Source organism: Myodes glareolus, chromosome X, assembly GCF_982192425.1.
Source record: "Myodes glareolus chromosome X, mMyoGla1.1, whole genome shotgun sequence".
Classification (NCBI taxonomy): domain Eukaryota; kingdom Metazoa; phylum Chordata; class Mammalia; order Rodentia; family Cricetidae; genus Myodes; species Myodes glareolus.
Window position 1 is genome coordinate 3,831,407 of NC_142053.1, and position 19,699 is coordinate 3,851,105.

The 19,699-nt window shown below is 45.4% G+C and overlaps 1 protein-coding gene across 1 annotated transcript; it reads left to right on the plus strand.

Annotated features, from left to right (window-relative positions):
* The first annotated feature begins 566 nt into the window (after window positions 1–566).
* Gabre (gamma-aminobutyric acid type A receptor subunit epsilon) lies at window positions 567–19,657 on the plus strand. Its single transcript, XM_087903013.1, has 11 exons — window positions 567–697; window positions 865–1,264; window positions 1,378–1,625; window positions 4,798–6,080; window positions 6,451–6,518; window positions 11,635–11,855; window positions 12,563–12,645; window positions 13,903–14,037; window positions 17,119–17,271; window positions 17,402–17,601; window positions 17,831–19,657. Exons 1-11 carry the CDS (start codon window positions 567–569, stop codon window positions 18,215–18,217), a joined length of 3,309 nt encoding a protein of 1,102 aa, XP_087759139.1. The 3' UTR covers window positions 18,218–19,657.
* Window positions 19,658–19,699: the final 42 nt, after the last annotated feature.

Here is a 19,699-nt window from a genome sequence, read left to right on the forward strand (position 1 = left end):
AAATAAACAGGTAGAGAGCAGTGCTTAGAACATGACAAAGCAGAGTGATGCAATAGGGAGGGTGTGCAGAGGGTTTATTAGATTAGTGTGCTATAGCAAAGCCTCTCTTAGAGCCTTCAGGCCTACAGTGCTTTCTGGAGCAACAGGTGAAGGAGGATGCTGCTAGTGTCCAATAAGAGCTTGCCATGGAAATCTCTGAAGTCAGTTCAAAGGGTCTATACAAAAGAAGTACTCCAAGAATGCTGGAGATTCTTGGTATGCTACCTCACCTCGAGGCTTTCTCATTTCTTCCTTTGGTATTCTCTAGAGCAGAGACCTAAGAAAAATTCCCCTGCCCTATTGCAGAGAGGCAGTTTCCAAAGCCTCCTCTGACACCTAGATCCCAAGCCTGAACAGAAAACAATGTTGAGTCCATACCCCTGAGGGATTCAGTCTTCCAGTGATTGCCTTTGCCTGATCCCCAGCTGGTTACTGTTCCCTTGCCTCCTGGAATTGACCTATAGATGGAATCAGATCAGAGGTTACTAGGGAGAAGCCCTAAACACCTCTTCCTGCCTGCACTAAGGATGGTACTGAGTTATCCAGCTTCCTTCAGAGGCCAGCAGATGTGCTCAAAAGGGCTGGAGGGTGTGGAGCAAGACCAGGAAAAATCAGCAAGGCTACGGGGAAGATGGGGAAGAGCAATGGGGCTCAACAGGTAGTAGGGAAGAACACAAGGACCTCAGAGCTAATCAGGGGTCTGGAAGGGGTCGCAGCAAAGTGCCTCCCACCCGCCTTCCTGCGCGCGCCTGGCCCAGCCAGTGGAGGCTCCCCAAGCCACAACCGCTAGCGCGTTTTCCCCAAGCCCAGGGCCTCACGCTGCAGGCTCGCCTCCTCCTCACTCCTCCCGCCCTCCCCCCCCCCGCCCGCCCTGGCTGTCTGGCAGCGCCGCAGTGCTGGCTGCTGGGGGCCCTGGCGACAACGCTCCCTCCTCTCCACCCCCCTGCCTGCCCACCCCAGCCTTGCTCCCCGCTGCCGCAGTGATCACGTCGTCGGAGATTTCCATCGGGGCTCAGGGGGCGGGCCCACGGTGCGGAGCGGAGCGCGGGCTGGGGCGGGGCGAGTGGGAGGAGTGAAAGTTGAAGCCCAACAAAACCATCCACCTCTCTCTAAGCGGCCAGACCTGCGCTGCGACCTCAACACAGGTGGTCGTGCCAGGCAACGCCGAGATGTTGCCCAAAGTTCTCCTGATGCTCCTCAACATATTCCTGGCTCTCCAGTGGAGGTGAGTCTCCATCCCAGCACCCGAGAGCCCACTGTGTCCAGCAGGCTTCCGGGACCCCCAGGGTTTCTTGATTCCCAGCTCCCTCTGTGCCAAGGCGTTGTCCTGATGGCAAGGCCAGCCTGGACCCTTGTCCCCTCGACGCGCACCACCCTCCCATGTGCCCCCTTGTAGGAAGGCGTCCCGGGCTGACAACGGGGAGCGCGGGGAAGGCAGGTGGGACTGTCTTATGTTGGCGTCGTGGACTCCGGTTGGCCCTCAAAGCCCTGGAGCGGGCGGCCAAGCAGCAAGAGCACCTGGTTCCCTTTCACAGTCTGACGCAGGAAGAGGGGAAAGGGCACGCAGAAACATCTAGAGCTAGCGCGTACAACTCAGGGTGGCTGGAGACTTTGGGAAGGTGGTTCCTGGGCTGAGGGGCCTGAAGTGCCTCGAAATGCTTGAGTGTTTCCTATTCTGTTCACTCTTGCTCACATTTTCCCCCCAGAGCGCCTGCTGAGTACTAGGCAAGATGCCAGGCAACTCTGACTTTACTTGTTTCCCCATCCCGTCGCATTTTCTTCCAGTCTCAGGCAGGAGCCTGAGCCTTGGTTATCTCAGGGTTCCCATCCTTTCTGCCTTCCTTTTTCCCTTCTCACCCTAAGGCACCCTGCTTGGTCTTGCAGGCAGACCTGAGCCAGAGGCTGGAATGTTTATCTTTCCTGAGGTCTGTGGTTTGTGGCCTGGCTTTCTAGCCCCCTCCCTTTTTTTGTTTTCCATTGAGTATCCAGCCTTCCTCCATTAATCCCCTGACCCTGGGCATTGGTAAAAAGAGTGTCCCTAGGATTTCTGGCGTTTTACGGTGGAAGATGACTGCTTCGTGTGTTTTTAAATTCCCTTTTCTTTCTTTTTTTTTTCTTTTCTTTTTGGAGACTGTTTTTCTGTGGGGTGCGAGCTGTCAGAAGTTTCTAGCTTCTTCATTTGTCGAAGTTTCTAGAAGTCTCCATGGCATTTGGCTTGTGTCTTTTCATTTGTTTGTTTTGAGGAGGGGCAATGTGTCTTCTCTCCCCACCCAGTTATAGACCCTCAGGGAGGAATATGTGGCTCTCTGCTGACTCCCTGGTGCCCTAAGGTGAGGCTGGCCTCTGCAGGGGCTTGGTAAATGTTTCTTAATGTGAATTAGCAATTTCTTGTTATCTATGTCCCTTTAGATGGGATTTTTCTGGGACAAAAGATGGCTGAGGATGAGGGAGGGGGCGTGAAGAAGAAGGGAGGGAGATGAGAGGGAAAAACAGCCCATCCAGCGGGGGTGGGGGGAACAGACACTGACGTGTGCACACACTGTCAGCATGGCAACCTGTGATGTCAAGAAAGGGGAGGTGGCAGTGGAGTGTTTTGGGCCAAACTTCGATTTGATCCAGGCTCAGCTTCAAATCAGATGTATGATTTTGAGCATAGTTCTCCCCCATACGGTTTATCTATCAATAAATGGAAAAGACCAGCATATTTGAGAAAGAAACCCAGGGCCTTCCTTGGGCTCTCTTGCTCTCATCTTCAGCCAGATTTGGAAGGTGGTAGTGCAGAGCTTCAGTCTCATCCAGGATTATCACATTTGGAGGGCTGTAGAGGTCTGAAAAGTTTCCTTGGAAAATCCCACTAGGCCAATGTGCTTTTCTAAGCTTTATTCTTTCTAGCCTTGAAAAAGAGCTTGGTGGCTTTTTGGAGGTGGGTATGTATACACAGGAGCTTCTTAACCCCAAAGATCTCAAGGTGTGGCTGTTTGTTTACACTGACAAAATCAAATTGAAGGATCACCCCCCACTCATTATTTTCTTTGAAGGCCTAGTAGAGGGACTCTGATCCTTATTGTTGACCCTTTCTCTTCAGAGACCTAGGGGATAAGCCTCTAGATGCCTCGGAGACTTGAAAAGCCTTAGGGAAGAAGACATCATCTAGAGATGGTATTTGAAAATGGAAATGCTTTTCCCAAACCCAGTCCTTGCTTAGCCCACTATGGAAATTAGCCATTTCACAAATGAGAAATGGCACCAGCTTAGCACATCTGTATGCCAATTAAACTATTCTAAAAGCTCAGAACACTGTAGGAAAAATATGCACTTTGATGCTCAATTGTCTGTTCCCTGATCTGCAGCACAGGGACCTGCTCATCCTAGTATCTTGCTTCATTTTAGGGATTAACTTTGCCTGGTAGCTTCTGGTACTATTTTACAAGTGTAATACACAAATATGAAAACACAGCAATCATAAATGAACAACAGCTTAGTGAATTTTCTTAAAGTAAGCATGATCAGGTAACCAGCACCTGGATGATAAGGAAACAATCTCCCCTGCCTCTTGCCTTTCAACATCAAATGTTAATCAGTGCTGATATCTTTTTCAAATGCTTTTAATTGTATTTTTTCAAGGATATATAGTAAACTGAATTTTCACATAGCCACCATCAGCCTTAATATTAATGAAGAAACCAATGGTTAATTATTTTCTCTGCCTGCTATCTACCAACCACCCATTTTAACAAGGATTTTTTTAATGAATAACTCTCTCAGATGATATATCATTTTGTATGTAAATATTGTAGTCATTAAGGGCTACAATAAAAATATCATCACAGCAAATATTTAAGAATGATTTATTCATGCTTTAATTATTCTCTACTATATAATTTTTACAGTTTTGGTTTTAAAAATTAGGACTCAAGTGTTATCTATATATTAGCTGGTGGGATTATTTTTTTTTTGAGACAGGTTGGGATTTTTTTATTGTTAAAATGCCTTCTTACTGAATTAGAACCCATATACAGAAAGTTGTTGAAATAATAAGCCTACAACTAATAAGCCATCACAAAATGACCAGAGTGGGGCCCTTTCATCCTGATCTCTAGCACTGTGGGGACTTTCATATATTAACAGATGAATTTCTAAAGTGTGGTTGTTATTAAAAATATTATCATTATTATTACTATTGTCGTTATTGGCCCTGGTACCTAAGATGCTCTCCTATTGGTTATTCATTTCCTGGGTACAGTACACAATATAGAGTCAGCCACAAAGCCTGCCTTTCTCCACTTCAGAACTTCAATATGAGGATTACAGAACCATGCCAGAAATTTTCAGTCCTATCTGCTTGCAAGTATTCCTCAGCAGCTCCTGACCTTTGGCTTACCCTGTCCTCTCAGGTGCTGAGGCTCAGACAGTTGTGAGGCTTAGGTTAGTAACAGCACACAGCAGCTGATTGGCCAGAGTTCACTAACAATGCCCACCTACTTGACTGCACACAAAATGACCTTTGAAAATTTAGTCTAATGTTTGTTGTTGACTATTTTAAAGTAAAGAATTATGAAAGGAGGAGTGCATATAAAGTCACCAAAGAACAATAAGATTTAAAAGGAATTATCAAGTTTCATTTGTCAGTGCCTCCTCAGTTACTATCACTATTCACTAATTAAGCCTTGCGTTGTAAATATTTTTGGTTTCCTCCTGTCCCAATAGACAGCAGGCTGATTAGAAGGTATAACTTAAGTTTTTGATCGTATATTCTAGGGTTGGACCTCATGTTAACCTGGAGAATAAGCACCCTGTCCAAGAAAATGTAGTCTTCGGCCCTCAGCCTAGGCCTGTGCTTCAGCCTCTGCTTGAGCCTGAATCCCCTGCCAATGATGATGTATTCTTCGACCCTCAGCCACAGCCACAGGCCAAATCCCTGGGCCATGATGATGATGTAGTAGTCTTTAGCTCCCAGCCTCATCCTCTGCCTCAGCCTCAGCCCTTGCCCCAGCCCCAGCCTGAGCCAGTGCCTCAGCCCCAACCCCAACCTCAGCCCCAACCCCAACCGCAGCCCCAGCCCCAGCCCCTGGCTGGGCGCCAGCCTCTGCCCCAGCCCCTGCCCTGGCCCCTTCCTCAGCCCCAGCCGGAGCCGGAGCCCCAGCCGGAGCCCCAGCCGGAGCCCCAGCCGGAGCCCCAGCCGGAGCCCCAGCCGGAGCCCCAGCCGGAGCCAGAGCCCCAGCCCCAGCCTCAGCCCCAGCCCCAGCCTCAGCCCCAGCCCCAGCCTCAGCCCCTGGCTGGGCGCCAGCCTCTGCCCCATCCCCTGCCTTGGCCCCTGCCCTTGCCAGATCCCCAGCCTGAACCCCAGCCTGAACCCCTGCCTCAGCCTCAGCCCCAGCCTGAACCCCAGCCTGAACCTCAACCTCAGCCCGAGCCCCAGCCTCAGCCCGAGCCCCACCCTCACCCTGAACCCCAGACCCCAGTCCAGCTCCAGGCTGGGCGCCAACCCAGGCCCAGGCCCCAGCCTGAGCCCCAGCCAGAGCCCCAGCCAGAACCCCAGCCAGAGCCTCAACCCCAGCCCCAGCCCCAGCCAGAGCCTGAGCCCCAGCCCCAACCGGATCCCCAACCGGAGCCCCAACCGGAGCCCCAGCCGGAGCCTGAACCTGAGCCCGAGCCTGAGCCCGAACCGGAGCCCCAACCGGAGCCCCAACCGGAGCCCGAGCCTGAGCCCGAACCGGAGCCTCAGCAGGAGTCCCAGGAGGAGCCCGAGCCAGATCACCAGCCGCACCCCCAGCCACATCCTCAGCCGCACCCCCAGCCGGACCCTCAGCCCAACCCTCAGCCAGAGCCCCAGCCCGACCCTGAGCCTGAACCAGAGATGGAGCCAGAACCCCAGTACCAGCAGGAGCTTCAGCCTAGTGGAAAGAAGCTTCCAGCAGAAGAAACAGAACCTGCTGCTGACTGCATGACTGGGGGCTCAGGAGAGAACCTGACAAGAGCTTCTCGAATTCTTAGCACCATCCTAAGTAACTACGACCATAAACTGCGCCCTGGATTTGGAGGTGAGTAAACAGAAGAAAGCCCTCTCCTCTCTGAAGAAAAAGCAAGTTTCATATATAGTTGTGGGTAATGAACCTGGGTTATATATAGTTGGAGGTGCCACATACAGGAACACCTTGGTCTGATGCACCAGGTAAGCCACAATAACTCCACTAGGTCAACACTTTCCCCTTCTTTTGCCCTCAGTTTTTCCAATTCCAAAATAAGATTTATGACCTGAAGGTGTGTGTGTGTCTAACCTTAAAGTTCTTGGGGCTTTCTGTGAAAGAACAAAAGAAGTAAGGTTGGCCCTCTCCCCTCCCCTTTGATAACTCCCTCCTTGGTGCCATGCCTTTATGTGACATTTACCCTGTACTACTTCTTACCTTACAGAGAAGCCCACTGTGGTCACTGTCGAAATCTTTGTCAACAGCCTCGGGCCTATTTCCACCCTAGACATGGTGAGTGCAGAACTTTGATGACAGTTTTTCCTAGATTGGGCAAAGAGATAAAGGGCCTGCCACTTACTCTTGCTTTCTGCTCTTTGTGTTACTACTACAAGAGGTAGATTTCTGTTGTTGTTTTGGGGGTCAGATGGGGATTTTTAGCCACAATTAATCTAAGAACATGAATGAAAAAGGTAAGTCCTTTGCTGCCTGAAGAGGACCTTTGGAATTGTGACTCTAAGCTTGAGTTTTTCGTTCAAAATAAAAACAATAAAATAACTTAAATACCACAATAGAATGTCTCTCTTTTGTCTGATTATTATGATGAACTTCAATCTATAGCTACCTTTTCTTGCTGTCCCTATAATTTTTTCTTACTCCTTTTGTTTCCTTTCCTTTCCATTGTTATCAATATGATCCTCAGCTAACCTTCAGTGTCTTCTATTTCAAATATGTAAATATATCCTTGCCCAGCCCTACTGAGCAAGCTTCCTCAGTGATGTGCCTGTTTTTTTTCTTTTTTCCTATTTATTTATTTATTTGTTTGTTTGTTTGTTTTTGTTGTTCTATACATTTTTCTCTGCTCCCCTCCCTCCTCTCTTTCCTTCTACCTTCTCCTGTGACCCGCCATGCTCCCAATTTACTAAGGAGATCTTGTCTTTTTTCCTTCCTATTTAGATCTATGTATGTCTGTCTTTGGGTCCTCTTTGTTGTCTTGGTTCTCTGGAGTTGTGGATTGTAGGTTGATATTTCTTTGCTTTTTGTCTATAACCAGTTATGAGTGAGTACATATTATATTTGTCTTTCTGAGTCTGGGTTACCTCACTCAGTATGGTTTTTTTCTAGATCCATCCATTTGCCTGCAAATTTCAAGATGAGTTCAACCCCACAATCTAGCAAGTGAAATAATCACACAGAAACTGTATGAATTAAATCACTGCTTGGCCCATTAGTTTTAGCTTCTTATTGGATAGCTCTTATATTAATTTAATCCATTTCTATTAACCTATATATCACCATGTGGCTGTGGCTTACCAGGTAAAAGTCCCAGCATCTGTCTCTGGTGGTTCCATGGCGATTCTCCAACTCCACCCTTCTTTCTCCCAGCATTCAGTTTAGTTTTCCCCACCTAACTAAGTTCTGCCCTGCCATAGGTCCAGAGCAATTTCTTTCTTCATTAATGGTAATCACAGCACACAGAGGAGACTCTACATTACATGCCCTCTCCTATGACTCTTCTTTTTCACCTCACTGAAGTTCATAGACTGTGACCACACTATACTATACAAATACCAGGACAACCTTATACCACAGAGGGGGGGCTTTTGTTCAAGTTTAAGATGCTGTTGCTTTACTTTTCCACTAATTCAGGGTCTGGCATGGATAACATCTTGTTCATGACAATTTCTCTGTCTCACATAGCAGCTAATTAATTCCTTCATACACCATGCCCGTCTCTGGGCATTCACATTTTCATAGCTCACAAGTAGTTTATCTTCCCTTGATTATTTCATGGTAACTAATTGCTTTATGTTGGTCTTGGTCTCTTTGTTATGAACTACTTTATGCTAAGAACATAGTATATAGTAGCTGACCAAATGAATTACAAAAGATGCTCTGCAAAATTCAGATTGCGGTATCTGACAAAGAAAGGTTGAGAGCCTTGATGTTGAGATGAGTGTTCCTGATAGACTCGGAGGTAAGTAACCTTAATGGAAAGCACGCTGTTTCCATAGAGTGAGTGAAAGAGTAGCTCAGAATGGCTTTTTCCTCTTTATTATGCTCTTTCTCTTTATTATGCCACTCTAAATTCTAGCAAGCTAACTCTTTTCTTTATTAGTAAGCTTCCCACCTTCACCTAGTTAGTGTTGGCTAATTTTCATAGACTAATAAGTAGGAGAGACCACACACATTAATAAATACAACAAATGATCTAAGTTGTTTGGCTCTATATTCTGAATGCCCCATAAAACCAAAAAGCAGTGGCAAACTTGTCAGGCAATTTGTGTAGGTTATAATTTGAGGGAACTAGTTTCTATTCTCCATGAGAGTACTTGTGGCAGCAGGCCATTAGCCTCACTTAAGCGCCATCTCTCCTTGTTCAACATCTATTAGTCTCTCTAGCACTAGCTTCGCCTGAGCTTCTATTTATGCAATCTAATCATCTATAAGTCACTCAGCTAGATATCATACACAGACCTGGGTCAGCATAGGACCAGCAGCCTGATTTATTTAATTGATAAGACTTTTTAAACCTTGTAAAGCCTTATATGATACATAATTCCCCCAGAAGTTTCAGCTTCTACACAGTTCTACGTAATTCAATAAAATATGGGGGGGGCAGGTTTGTCCCTGTGCTTGTTCAGCCTGCTTTCTTCTAATTCATTTGCTGAGGAGAACATAGGTGTCTAACATATAGCCACAGATTCTGCCAGTGCTTCAGCATGGATTATCTCTGCTGTTCTTTGTGGCAGTCAAGTACCCTTTTCTGACCTCAACATTTGAAGCTATTGATCGTCTCAGCAAAGTTTGTTGGTCAAAGGAATAGCAACCCAGTCAGTGGAGTTGGTGAAGTGGATATTTGGCACCAGTCACTGGGACAGGTAGAAGAGTAAAGAGAAACCTAAAACCATAGCGTTGTAATCAAATATTCCTACTCCCCTCCTTGTTTACCTCTGAAAACACCCAGTCTGGCCTTAAAAGCAGTGACTAGTCTGAGAAAAATTTCCTGGTCACAGTATCCCCTGTTGCTAATACTGGCTGGCTCTTACTATGGTAATTATTGCAGGTGATTCTAATTAAGTCAATTCTGAACCACAGCATTTCTATTTTAGCTAAACTAATCTCTAGTTCCCTGTCAAACTGAGGGAAAATTGAATCGCAAACCATTAGTTATATGTTGATGTATGAGGAATTTATAATTGCTATCTTCTTAAACAGCACTGGCATATTTCTTTTGAATATTGTATAGCAGACCTCCAGCACAGCTGCAGGACACGAAAGCTCCCCCATCACCCACTATACAGTGCATGTGCTAGGATGCAGATGAGACTTGGCCAGCTATGGGAAAAGTGCAAATTCTTTGAAGACTCTTTGTGAGGGTAGATGGAGCAGGACAGAACATGACAGGGCAGGACTTGGCAAGATCAGGAGTTCGGCATTATCTGCCTGCTTTTCTAGTTTATTGTGGTAAAAACGTTGCCCTTTCTTTTCTGGCTACCAGCAGTTGGGTTGCTGCTTCCACAACTTATTGCCCCAGTGTAGTAAAGGTCAGCAGGGATTTCGTTCTCTTTGCTCTGAGGGTGCTAATGTCCTTTAGCTTCCAGGTCACAATGTCTTACTCATGATGAACAAATATTCTACCACTGAGATATGTCATTGGCCTCTTTTTGTAAATATTTTGTAACTTATGAGGCAGGGTCTTACTCGTTTTTCTAGGCTGGCCTTGCTTCAATCTAGCCCAGGCGTGACCTGAACATTTCATTCTCCTGCCTCAGCCTCCCAAGTATCTAAGATTACAGGCCTGTGTCATCAGGTCCATCTGATACTTGTTCTTTGGTGCAAAATTATTAAGGAAAGACCTGGGGAAGTTGGACTTTGATACTCAAAGGGCATTTTTGTGGTGCATGTGAAGAAGGGAAATGACAGGGTAAAGATAGGGTAACGGTACTCTGAGTGGCAGAGCCGCTGTACCATCACTGGCTGTGGAACTTCGCACATCTTATCTCTTTGAGTCTCAGTTTATCTTCTTCTAAAATAAATTAGGCAATCCGCCTTTATTTGTGCTGTGGCATAGCTCTGGTGCTTGCTTCAAATTAATTACAATTGTATTGCTATCTGTGTATTGGCCTACAAGCCTCAGCCATGTGAACTTCTTGCTTCATGTACGTCTTATTAAATATCCTCCTAGATGTTTAACAGACAGTTCATGGGATCCATAATATGTAGAGACCACATGATCATGGAACTATCTATTCATGTGCACACACTCTTCAGAGATTATATGGGCACTTATTTGAAAGGAAAAATAAAGCAAAACACAAACATAATTCTCCTTGTTAAAAAGTGACAATAGATAGACATTTTTCTTGTGGGTCAAATCGCTTCATTTTAAAATATAATTCTGTGAAATGAATGGTTGGGTTTAATTAATAGCTGTGCACCATGAATAAAAGCTGAAAGGGAACCTTTTCTGTGTACAATGAGTTGTGTGTGCTTATACATTTCTGAGTGAGCACTTTTGAGCTGGGATTTTTGGTTTGCAGTGTACAGGCTGAAAGAGCATTGGCAGAGTAGGAGCAGCAGCATGGCCCTCCATAACTACAGTGAATACTGAGCTCAGCTGTGTAGTGATCCACCATAGCCCAGGAATTTATTGATGAAGGAATGTGCATATTTGAGAATATTACTCTCTTTTCAGAGCATTTGACATTGGAAAATTCCTGCACCCAAGCGTATGTTGCTTTACTCTTTGTAGTCCTAGGTAGATGCAACTAAAGGGTCTATCAATGGCATGAGGCCTTTGCCTACTGGTAGAGAGAGGAGAAGCCACAGTGTCAGCTAAGGAAGGCAGCAGAGCTATTTGAGGGAGCTTCCCACGAAGATGAGGCAGAATATTTACAACTTTGAGATTATCCCAGGCTTTGTAACAGGATCCCATATCAAGCAACAAAACAAAAATGATGAAATGTCACTTGTGGAGATTCGTTCTCCAGAACAGGATTTAGACTTCCTTTGCATTCTTCTACAAGGCACAAAGGAGTTTTGTATAAGAAAGTAGAATGTAGCGAACTCATTTGGGGCAACCCTTTCTACAGTTCTGAGCTGTGGAAGAATAGCATTAATCACTATATAATGTGCGGACTTAACTCTCTTAGTTGTGGTAATTGAGCATGATGTGACTGATTTCTTGGCTGTGTTAATGTCTGAGACCCTTTCAGTCTTGAGACTGAAAAAACTGGGTAGAAAAAAGGAACTCCATCCCTCTTCTGCTTCTTGGGCCAGTGTATCGTGTATTCTACTATGCTGTCTACAAGGTTCCATGCTCAGTATTGACAAACATCCCATTTGCATGTGTCTATCCCTTGTCTACTTAGCCCCAAGTGTATGGTTTTCTGTCCCTTCCCACCAGGAATATTCCATTGACATCATCTTCTACCAGTCCTGGTATGATGAGCGCCTTCGTTACAATGACACCTTTGAGACCCTTGTTCTACATGGCAACGTGGTGAGACAGTTGTGGATCCCGGATACCTATTTTAGGAATTCTAAGAGGACTCATGAATATGATGTCACCATGCCCAACCAGATGGCTCTCATCCACAAGGATGGAAAGGTGTTGTATTCAGTTAGGTATGTCAAACCTTTAGTGGTTCATCTCCTAAGACTCTCTCACTCTTTCAGAAAATTTTAGCTAAGGATTCTTAAGTAGATATATCATCTTGAATAATATTCCTAAAAGCCTGTACAACTTTTCTAGACCAGGAATTCAATCTCTTTCTATGCAGATATAGATACTGAGATATTAAAATAAAAGATACTGCTTAAATACACATTTCAAGTTTGTGACAAACTTGTGAGCTGTTATTTGCCCCACAGTCTTGAAGATGCCAGCATGACTGCATTGCCTGGACAATTCCATCCCAAGTGGGCACTGTATATAAGGACACGTCCACGGTGGTGGAATTGTCCAGGCAGAGCAGAAATACATCGATTGAAGAGGTGTCAAGACTAGGCTACATAACTTGAATGCCTGGAAGAAGATTCTCGTATCAGCAGTGTGGGGCATGGAGGTGGTGGAGAAGAGTATGGAGGTAGAGCACAGAGCACTGGGCTGAGCAAGCAAGAACGATCAATCTAGTCGGTTCCAGGTGCCTCTCTGATGATGGAGCCTAGTAGTCAGATATTAGAAGACCTTCTTCCCTCTTTGTATCACTCCTTTGAGCTTTTTGTCTTAAATTCTACTGATGCCATTCATTGGAGGTGATCCCCCTGGTCAGTGTTGAGTGAATACCTAAGTGCCCAGAGCCAGCCTAACGAGGCTCCTTTCTCCCTTCCAGGATGGCCATTGATGCGAGCTGCTCACTCCACATGCTCAAATTTCCAATGGACTCTCATTCTTGCCCTCTGTCTTTCTCTAGCTGTGAGTACCTTCTTAGGTTTCTGGGGATCCAGAGATATGCTGGGCCCCTCTTTTTCTCATCCTTACCTTTTACATTTTCTGCTTCTGCTTTTTTTCCTGTGACAATGCCAAGGTTGCTGCAAGCCTCCATCTTCTGTCCTCACCTCCTTTCCTGCCAACAAAGCTGTGTTTGCATTACCTTGGCTTTATGTTGGATTCTTCCCTCACCCCTGCTCTCCCTTAAGCTAGTTCCCTGCTTCTGAAGTGTACCTGAAGTATGTCTGCTCCTCTCCATTTCTGCCTTGATTCAGGGCTTTAATCATCTTCTGCTTGAACTTCTGCAACATCTTCACTTTGAAACAGAACATGTTCTAAGATAAATTCATTGTCTTTTCCCAACTCCTACCTCCAAAGCAAATGTGTTGCTTCTGTGTTGCTATTGACCTCATTGAAGGACACCATCACCCACCCAGTTGTCCAAACCAAGAACTCTGACACTTCCCTCTCGTTAACTTCCTACATCTACTCAGTGCAAACATGTTGTTAGTGTCCCCTCCAAATCTCTATCGATCCCACCTATTTCTCTGCTTTCTGGGCTCTCATTCCTGCCTTCACTCACTTTGTTGTGTCTAGACTACTGCACTGGCATTCCATAACTGGCACTATGCCAACGTGCTTACATTTACATTAGAACCAGAGTGACCCAGCTAAAACACCATGTAAACCAGGTCACTTCCTCATTCCAAATCTTTCCTTAGTTGTCATGGATCAATTCTAAATTCCTTAAAAATGAACCTTCATGACCGGACCCCTGCTGCTTTCTGTGACAAAACCCATCTGTGAAGTAGAGTCGTCCTAAATTTTTGCTGTTTCCATGTTTCCCTCTCTGTGCTTCCCTTTCATGCTTTTCAACCATCTATATGGAGAATGTTTACTTTCCCAATTTAAAGGGAAGTCTTTTCCACATGTGTCCCCAAGTGAGTGATCTTTCCCTACTTTGCCCATTGTTCCATGGACAGCTCCAAAAATCACAGCTGTGTGGCCTTACTCTATGAAATGTGAATGCTGGAGGGTAAGTTCATGGCTTACTCTTCTTTGCATTCAGATCCCACGGCAAATGTGCTTATTGAATGGACTCCAACAACCAGGCCAGAGGCAAGGTCCCAAAGCTGGTGAAGTCAAAACTCCAAAACATGGCTAAAGCTAACACCGTGCTCGTGGGCCACTCAGCTGGGCTTCCCAGTCTCATTTACTCCTCTTTTTCATGTTGATTTCCAGTTTCCTATGATGAGCATGAGATGATCTACAAGTGGGAGAATTTCAAGCTTGAAATCAATGAGAACACTTGGAAGCTATTCGAGTTTGATTTTACAGGAATGTACAACAAAACTGAAATCATCTCCACCCCAGTTGGTAGGTGTCCAGAGGGAGCTCAGGTTGGGCAGAGTCTGAGGGAATAGTACCAATACCTGCAAATGGCTGTCTGCATAAATGCTATGTAAAGAACACATGGAGATACTGTGTAGGACATCACTTCTCTCTTATACATGCTAAACACTTACAACTGTTTGCAGAGGAAACTGAGACTTTATAGCTATGTCTCAGTCTTATCTGCAAAGGAGTAAGTGCTTTGCCAAGCCCCTTGCAAAATGAGGTAAGTAGATTCATTTTTGTGACTTTTGGAATGTTCATCTACCTTTATTTTTTAGACCCTTTGGGTTCAATGTCTTTCTTATGTCAGTGGTTTATTTAGACAACGTTGGAGAGGAGGTATTTGTGTGATTTATCTTCACTCAGAACTAATCCAAACTGGTTGAGTGGGAATCAAGTTCTACCCTAGCAGAAGGAAGAAGGGGAAGCTAGCACAATAATGGAAGCTAGTGAGAGTTGGGGGAGTCTGCAGGTAGTATCTCAGCTGCAGCGACTGCTGCAGCAACATTATCTTAAAGAAACAACTGTGAAAAGCACAGATTACCACCAAAGACTTCATAGTGGAATAAACATAGGCATGGTGATATTTTTCTTTTCTGATCTTTTCCTAACAAAGATGAAAGGGGCAGATTCTGGGTCTCTTAACTTGTAGCTCCTGAATAGATGTGAGCATCTTTGCTTGTATTCCTAGGTGATCTGAATGAGGAGCCAAGGAATCTTCCCAGGGTAGCTCTGAAAGCAACCCTGGACCCTCTTCACATGTACTGACAAGAAAGTGGATGGAGCAGGTCACCCAGCCAGCCTTTTGTCATGGAAAGCATTTTGCTTTGCTACTGTGTGTTAACACAAAATCTGCTTTTGCTACTATTGGTCACTGGGTGAGGGAGGCTCACACCTGGCTAAAGCTTTGCTTGCATAGTACTAGGCAGGGGATGGATGCTGCTTTACAAATGCTTTCCCTTTTTCATGGGAAGCTCTGAGAAAGCCACTTTGCTTCTTTTGGCTTTGAGATCCTTGCTCTTCTACTAGATAACCATGGGCCTGTCTCTTAACTCTCTGCCCCTCAGTTTCTCCAGATAGGTGGCGACCCATCATCAGAACTGTCAGAGGAGACAAGACTCAGGGGCTTTCAAGTCACTAGTGGTTCCGTTTAGTAGATGGTTTGCACATTGTTTCAAAATGGTGCCCTAGTGACTACAAAGCCCCAGAGCCAGGATCATCGGTAAAACAATGGCAATGGGTAAGCACCAGCTCTCCCTATGGAGACAAGAATAGGTCTTTCTTCTCTTCTGCTAAAGATAACGTGTTCTTAACTCATGCTTTCTCCACTACCAGGGTTATCTTTGAAACAGGTCCCAACTCTCCCAGTTCAACCCTGAAGCAGCTCCTTCCATCTAGAACACAAATATACTCATTTTTCAGGGTTTAGAATGCAATGCCCTACAACTTGGGCCACATTGGACCTTAGAGCAGAGTCTGTGCTTTAGGAGCTTCTCAGAAAGTACAGCTCTGCCTGTAGTAAGTGAGCCATCCTTTACTGATGGTTGTTGAGCCTCTGAGGAGATCTTGCCATGATCAGGAGTTCACCATCTTGCAGAGAGACTTCTTTCTTCTCTAGACAGTTCTTCCTATCAGAGAATTCTTAAGAAAATGAGAATCTCTGGGATGTTTACTCATCAACCTAGTTCTTTTCCCTTACAACTATCCACTTTACCCGAAGTGAAGTCATTCTTCCACTATGTCAAATTTAAAGGCCTAGTGCCACTGTCAGAGCTTTGCTTTCTTCTATTCTATTGGGACTATGCTCCCCAATTCCTTCTCTTCTCTTTCTCTTCAATATCTTCAGTTCACGAATCTTCTGGACAGTCTTTTTAATTTTGTCTTTTTGACAGTGTTACTAACAACCATGATCTGGAAAAAAACAGGTAAGAGCAACAATCATCTTTAATACATTTTTTTTGTCTTGACTGCCAGTTCTAGACATCTTTCATCCATTGGTTTTGCTTCTTCGCTCATCAGAAGGAAGGAAACACATGTTAGTATCCTTCTCTTGGCAAATTTCCAACTTTTAATAAATTAGGAAAGTTCTTCCTTAGTCAGAAATAAATTTAAAGAACAAGAAATCCAGTAGCATCATAAATCTTGTAACAACCATATAAACTCAGATGTGAAGGGAGTTTTAAGTCACAGTCAAGACTCCAAGGCAGAAGAGCTAATAATTTGATCATTCTGGCTAGTAGCATAGTGTGGTCTGGTGCAGTGCCAGAGGAATTCTAGTGTAAAATATATTACTACTCAGGAACCAAGTTTTCCACTGGTCCTAGAGCACTTTTTGCCATTTCTCACAAGAATATCGAAACTTTGTTCATCCAATGTCAGTGCTTCTGACAGCTGGAGAAATGGCTCCTCCAGACTTGCCAGCACCTGGTCTGTTTCATGTAATGTCTTCAGTGTAGACAATTAGTGTTGGAGTCTGCTTTCTTTCTAGGGTTATTGCCCATGGGTAGCAAACATCACTGAATAACATTACCTTCCATGTTATTCCAGGCTTGGTTGGTTACGGGCTAAGCTGAAGGCTTTACATGGGTTCTTCCTGGAAGGGACTTGAAAGTCCGTGTAATTCAAAGTCACAGAAGTCTATAACATCACAGAAGTGGAAATTCAGGGTTTGGCTTCACAGAAAAGTCATAGTTGAAGCAATTTATAATCCAGTATCATGTGGAGAGTAAAAATGATGCTCTGGGCAAAGCAAGTATGGAGTCATAATCCCATGAAGAGTGTTAGAGACAGCATGCGTAACAGTATGCCAGCTGGAGCTACAGCTTTCATCAGCTTTTAACAGATCCATTGCTACTGAGAGGAAGAACAATTAACTGACTTAGCTCTCAACTGGCCAGGTGTCTTAGAATAAGTCTCCCCTCTGGTCTTCTACTGGATTGCATTAAAAATAGTGTACCTTTGTTCTAGAACTCTGGTAGGATGTCCTTGAGCTGGACAGTGGAATCCAAGATATGTATGTGGTGTTAGACATCAGGCCAGAGTGGTGTGTTTTATGTCTTTCAGGTGACTTCATGGTCATGACCTTCTTCTTCAATGTGAGCAGGCGGTTTGGCTTCATTGTCTTTCAAAACTATGTCCCTTCATCTGTGACCACAATGCTCTCCTGGGTCTCCTTCTGGATCAAGATAGAGGCTTCTGCGGCCAGGACCTCTGTAGGTAAGAAAGTACAGTGATCATAAGTTTGGGCATGTGTCAGAAGGGAAATATTTGCCTTCTCCTGCTATCCTGTAAGCAGTTTAATGCATGGATCAGGAGCTTAGCCCACCTTCACTCCTTGCTCTTATAGGGGTCAGTTCTGTAGTCACCATGGCCACGCTGGGCACCCTTTCCCGTAAGAATTTCCCTCGTGTCTCCTATCTCACAGCTTTGGACTTGTATATTGCCATTTGTTTCGTCTTGTGCTTCTGTACTCTACTAGAATTTGCTGTGCTCAACTTCCTGATCTATAACGAGACGAAACGACAGGCTTCTCCAAAGCTCTACCATGTAAGTACCGGGTGTTGGTGTGGGCGGTAAAGCTTTAGATGAGGGTACTAGCTTCCCAAGTGATTGGAAGTTCCCTGGGATCATGGAGGAAATGAACCTCCTGGTGTGATGGTGGAAATCCCAGAGGTCCCAGAACTAGTATGGCAAGTGTAGTTTCTAGAAAATTCTAGGCAACCTTTACTCTTGATTTACATCTCCTTGACTGTTTCCTTCTTTTTTTCTGTTTCAGCTTTCAACCAGTAGCCGTGCTAATACCCGTACTCGTGCTCGTGCCCGCACCCGCGCTCGTGCCCGTGCCCGCCAGCAGCAGGAAGTGTTTGTGTGTGAGATCATCACCTATGATGGGAATGCTGAAGAAGAGCATCAGTATTGCCCAGTCCAGCAGTCAAGCTCAAGAAGACCCCAGTGTCCCCGGAGGCGATGTGACAGAAGCTATGTGTGCTTCAGGGTTCTCAGGAGATACTTCTGCATGGCTCCTTGTTGTGAAGGCAGCACCTGGCAGCGGGGCCGCATCTGCATCCATGTTTACCGCCTGGACAACTACTCGCGGGTGCTTTTCCCTATTACATTCTTTTTCTTCAATCTGCTCTACTGGCTGATTTGCCTTAACCTGTAGGCTGCAGCTGGTAGCTCATGGGGCAGCCTCCGCAGTTCCCCAGGAGGTGCCAAGCCCCTTTGCCAAGGGAGTTGGGAGACAACAGCAACAGCATTAGAGGTACCTAGAGAGAGTTTTTCCTAACCTGGTTCCCAGTGCAAGCCTATAGAGAATTTGTCTCTACTGGCCCTCTCCCCCTTGGCCTGCTCACTCAGTCTTCCCAACAGCCCTTTTCAAGTAACAGCCCACCTCTCTATTCTTCAAAGAGGATTCATGATGCTCAATGTGCTACATTTGAGAAGATAAGATACCTCCCAATGGTATTAACAGCTACTGTCTTTCCCCAGAAGCCCATGCTTCTTTTAGTGATGCTAAGGGGCCCAGCTCAGCCCCAGAATGCACAGAGTGACAATATAGCAGGAGGAGTGTCCCCACCCTTAAGTCTTTAAGTCAGACCATTAGATTCTTGTTTTTTCCTTGACCTCCCTCCCTCTCTCCACACACACTCACACACACACACACACACACACACACACACACACGATCTCTGTAGGAGGTGAGGAACAAGCAAGTGGGCATATTTGGAAAGTAGCCCCTCACTGTTGCTGTGCCATCTCCATCTCCCCACCTGCCTCCATCTGCAGTACCAATTCAGTTCCCTTCATCCAATGGGTATCTATTTGTGTGTAAAATATTTGTAATTTCCCTTGCTTTGTATGCCCCCTTCCTCCTCCTCCTTAACCCTTGTGATTTGTTCTGTAACTTCCCCGGTGACTTTCCCAGCCCTGATCCAGGTGCTAGGCTTTGGTGACTCACTGGGACCAAGAAACTAAGTACATTCTGTTTGGCAGTGGCCATTACCTGCCACTGATTGGTGCTCACCTCAGGCACAGTCTAAATGTTTGACTGCTTTCTTGGACCCTGAACCCGAAAGCCTGTCCACTGCCATCCCTGGGGCACTCACACAATTGCAATCAATTGAACTCCCTTAAATTTATATAGACTTTTCCCTTTGGCAAAACACTTTTGACAAATCATTTCTATTTGGAGTCTTGTTCCAGCCCTGTGACATCTTTGGGCACAGTTTGTTCTCCATTTGCAGATGGCAACCTTGAGGTACAGATTTCTATGTGACTGTGGGTCTTGCTGAAAGCCAATCTAGTGCCCTCTTGTCACCTGCTAAAAGCACATGGCAGGGCTAGGAAGCTCTGATCACCATGACTCAATTTTGTTTCCCCTGCTGGCACCCCAGTGGCAGGGCACAGAGTAAAGACAGCCCCCCTGAAGCATGGACCGTCTCCTAACTAGGCCTGAGGTGATCGGACTGCTCTGCAGGTTGAACTCCTGCCTCCAGTAACCCAGTGAGATGAGTTTGTACGTGTCCCAATGCTTGTATATGCTGAACAGAATCTGTGTCTGTACTTTGGGGTGGGGTGGGATTGGGAAATCCATCTGCTTTTCATCACCATCATCTGTAAAGGGGAAATATATAAATAAAGGTAT

Excerpts from the sequence above, each read along its gene's own strand:
- Gabre (XM_087903013.1), top strand. The coding sequence starts at position 567 with ATGGTACTGAGTTATCCAGCTTCCTTCAGAGGCCAGCAGATGTGCTCA. Across the intron at positions 12,646-13,902 it reads CCCTCTGTCTTTCTCTAGCT|TTTCCTATGATGAGCATGAG; the intron begins GTGAGTACCTTC and ends GTTGATTTCCAG. Across the intron at positions 14,038-17,118 it reads AATCATCTCCACCCCAGTTG|GTGACTTCATGGTCATGACC; the intron begins GTAGGTGTCCAG and ends TATGTCTTTCAG.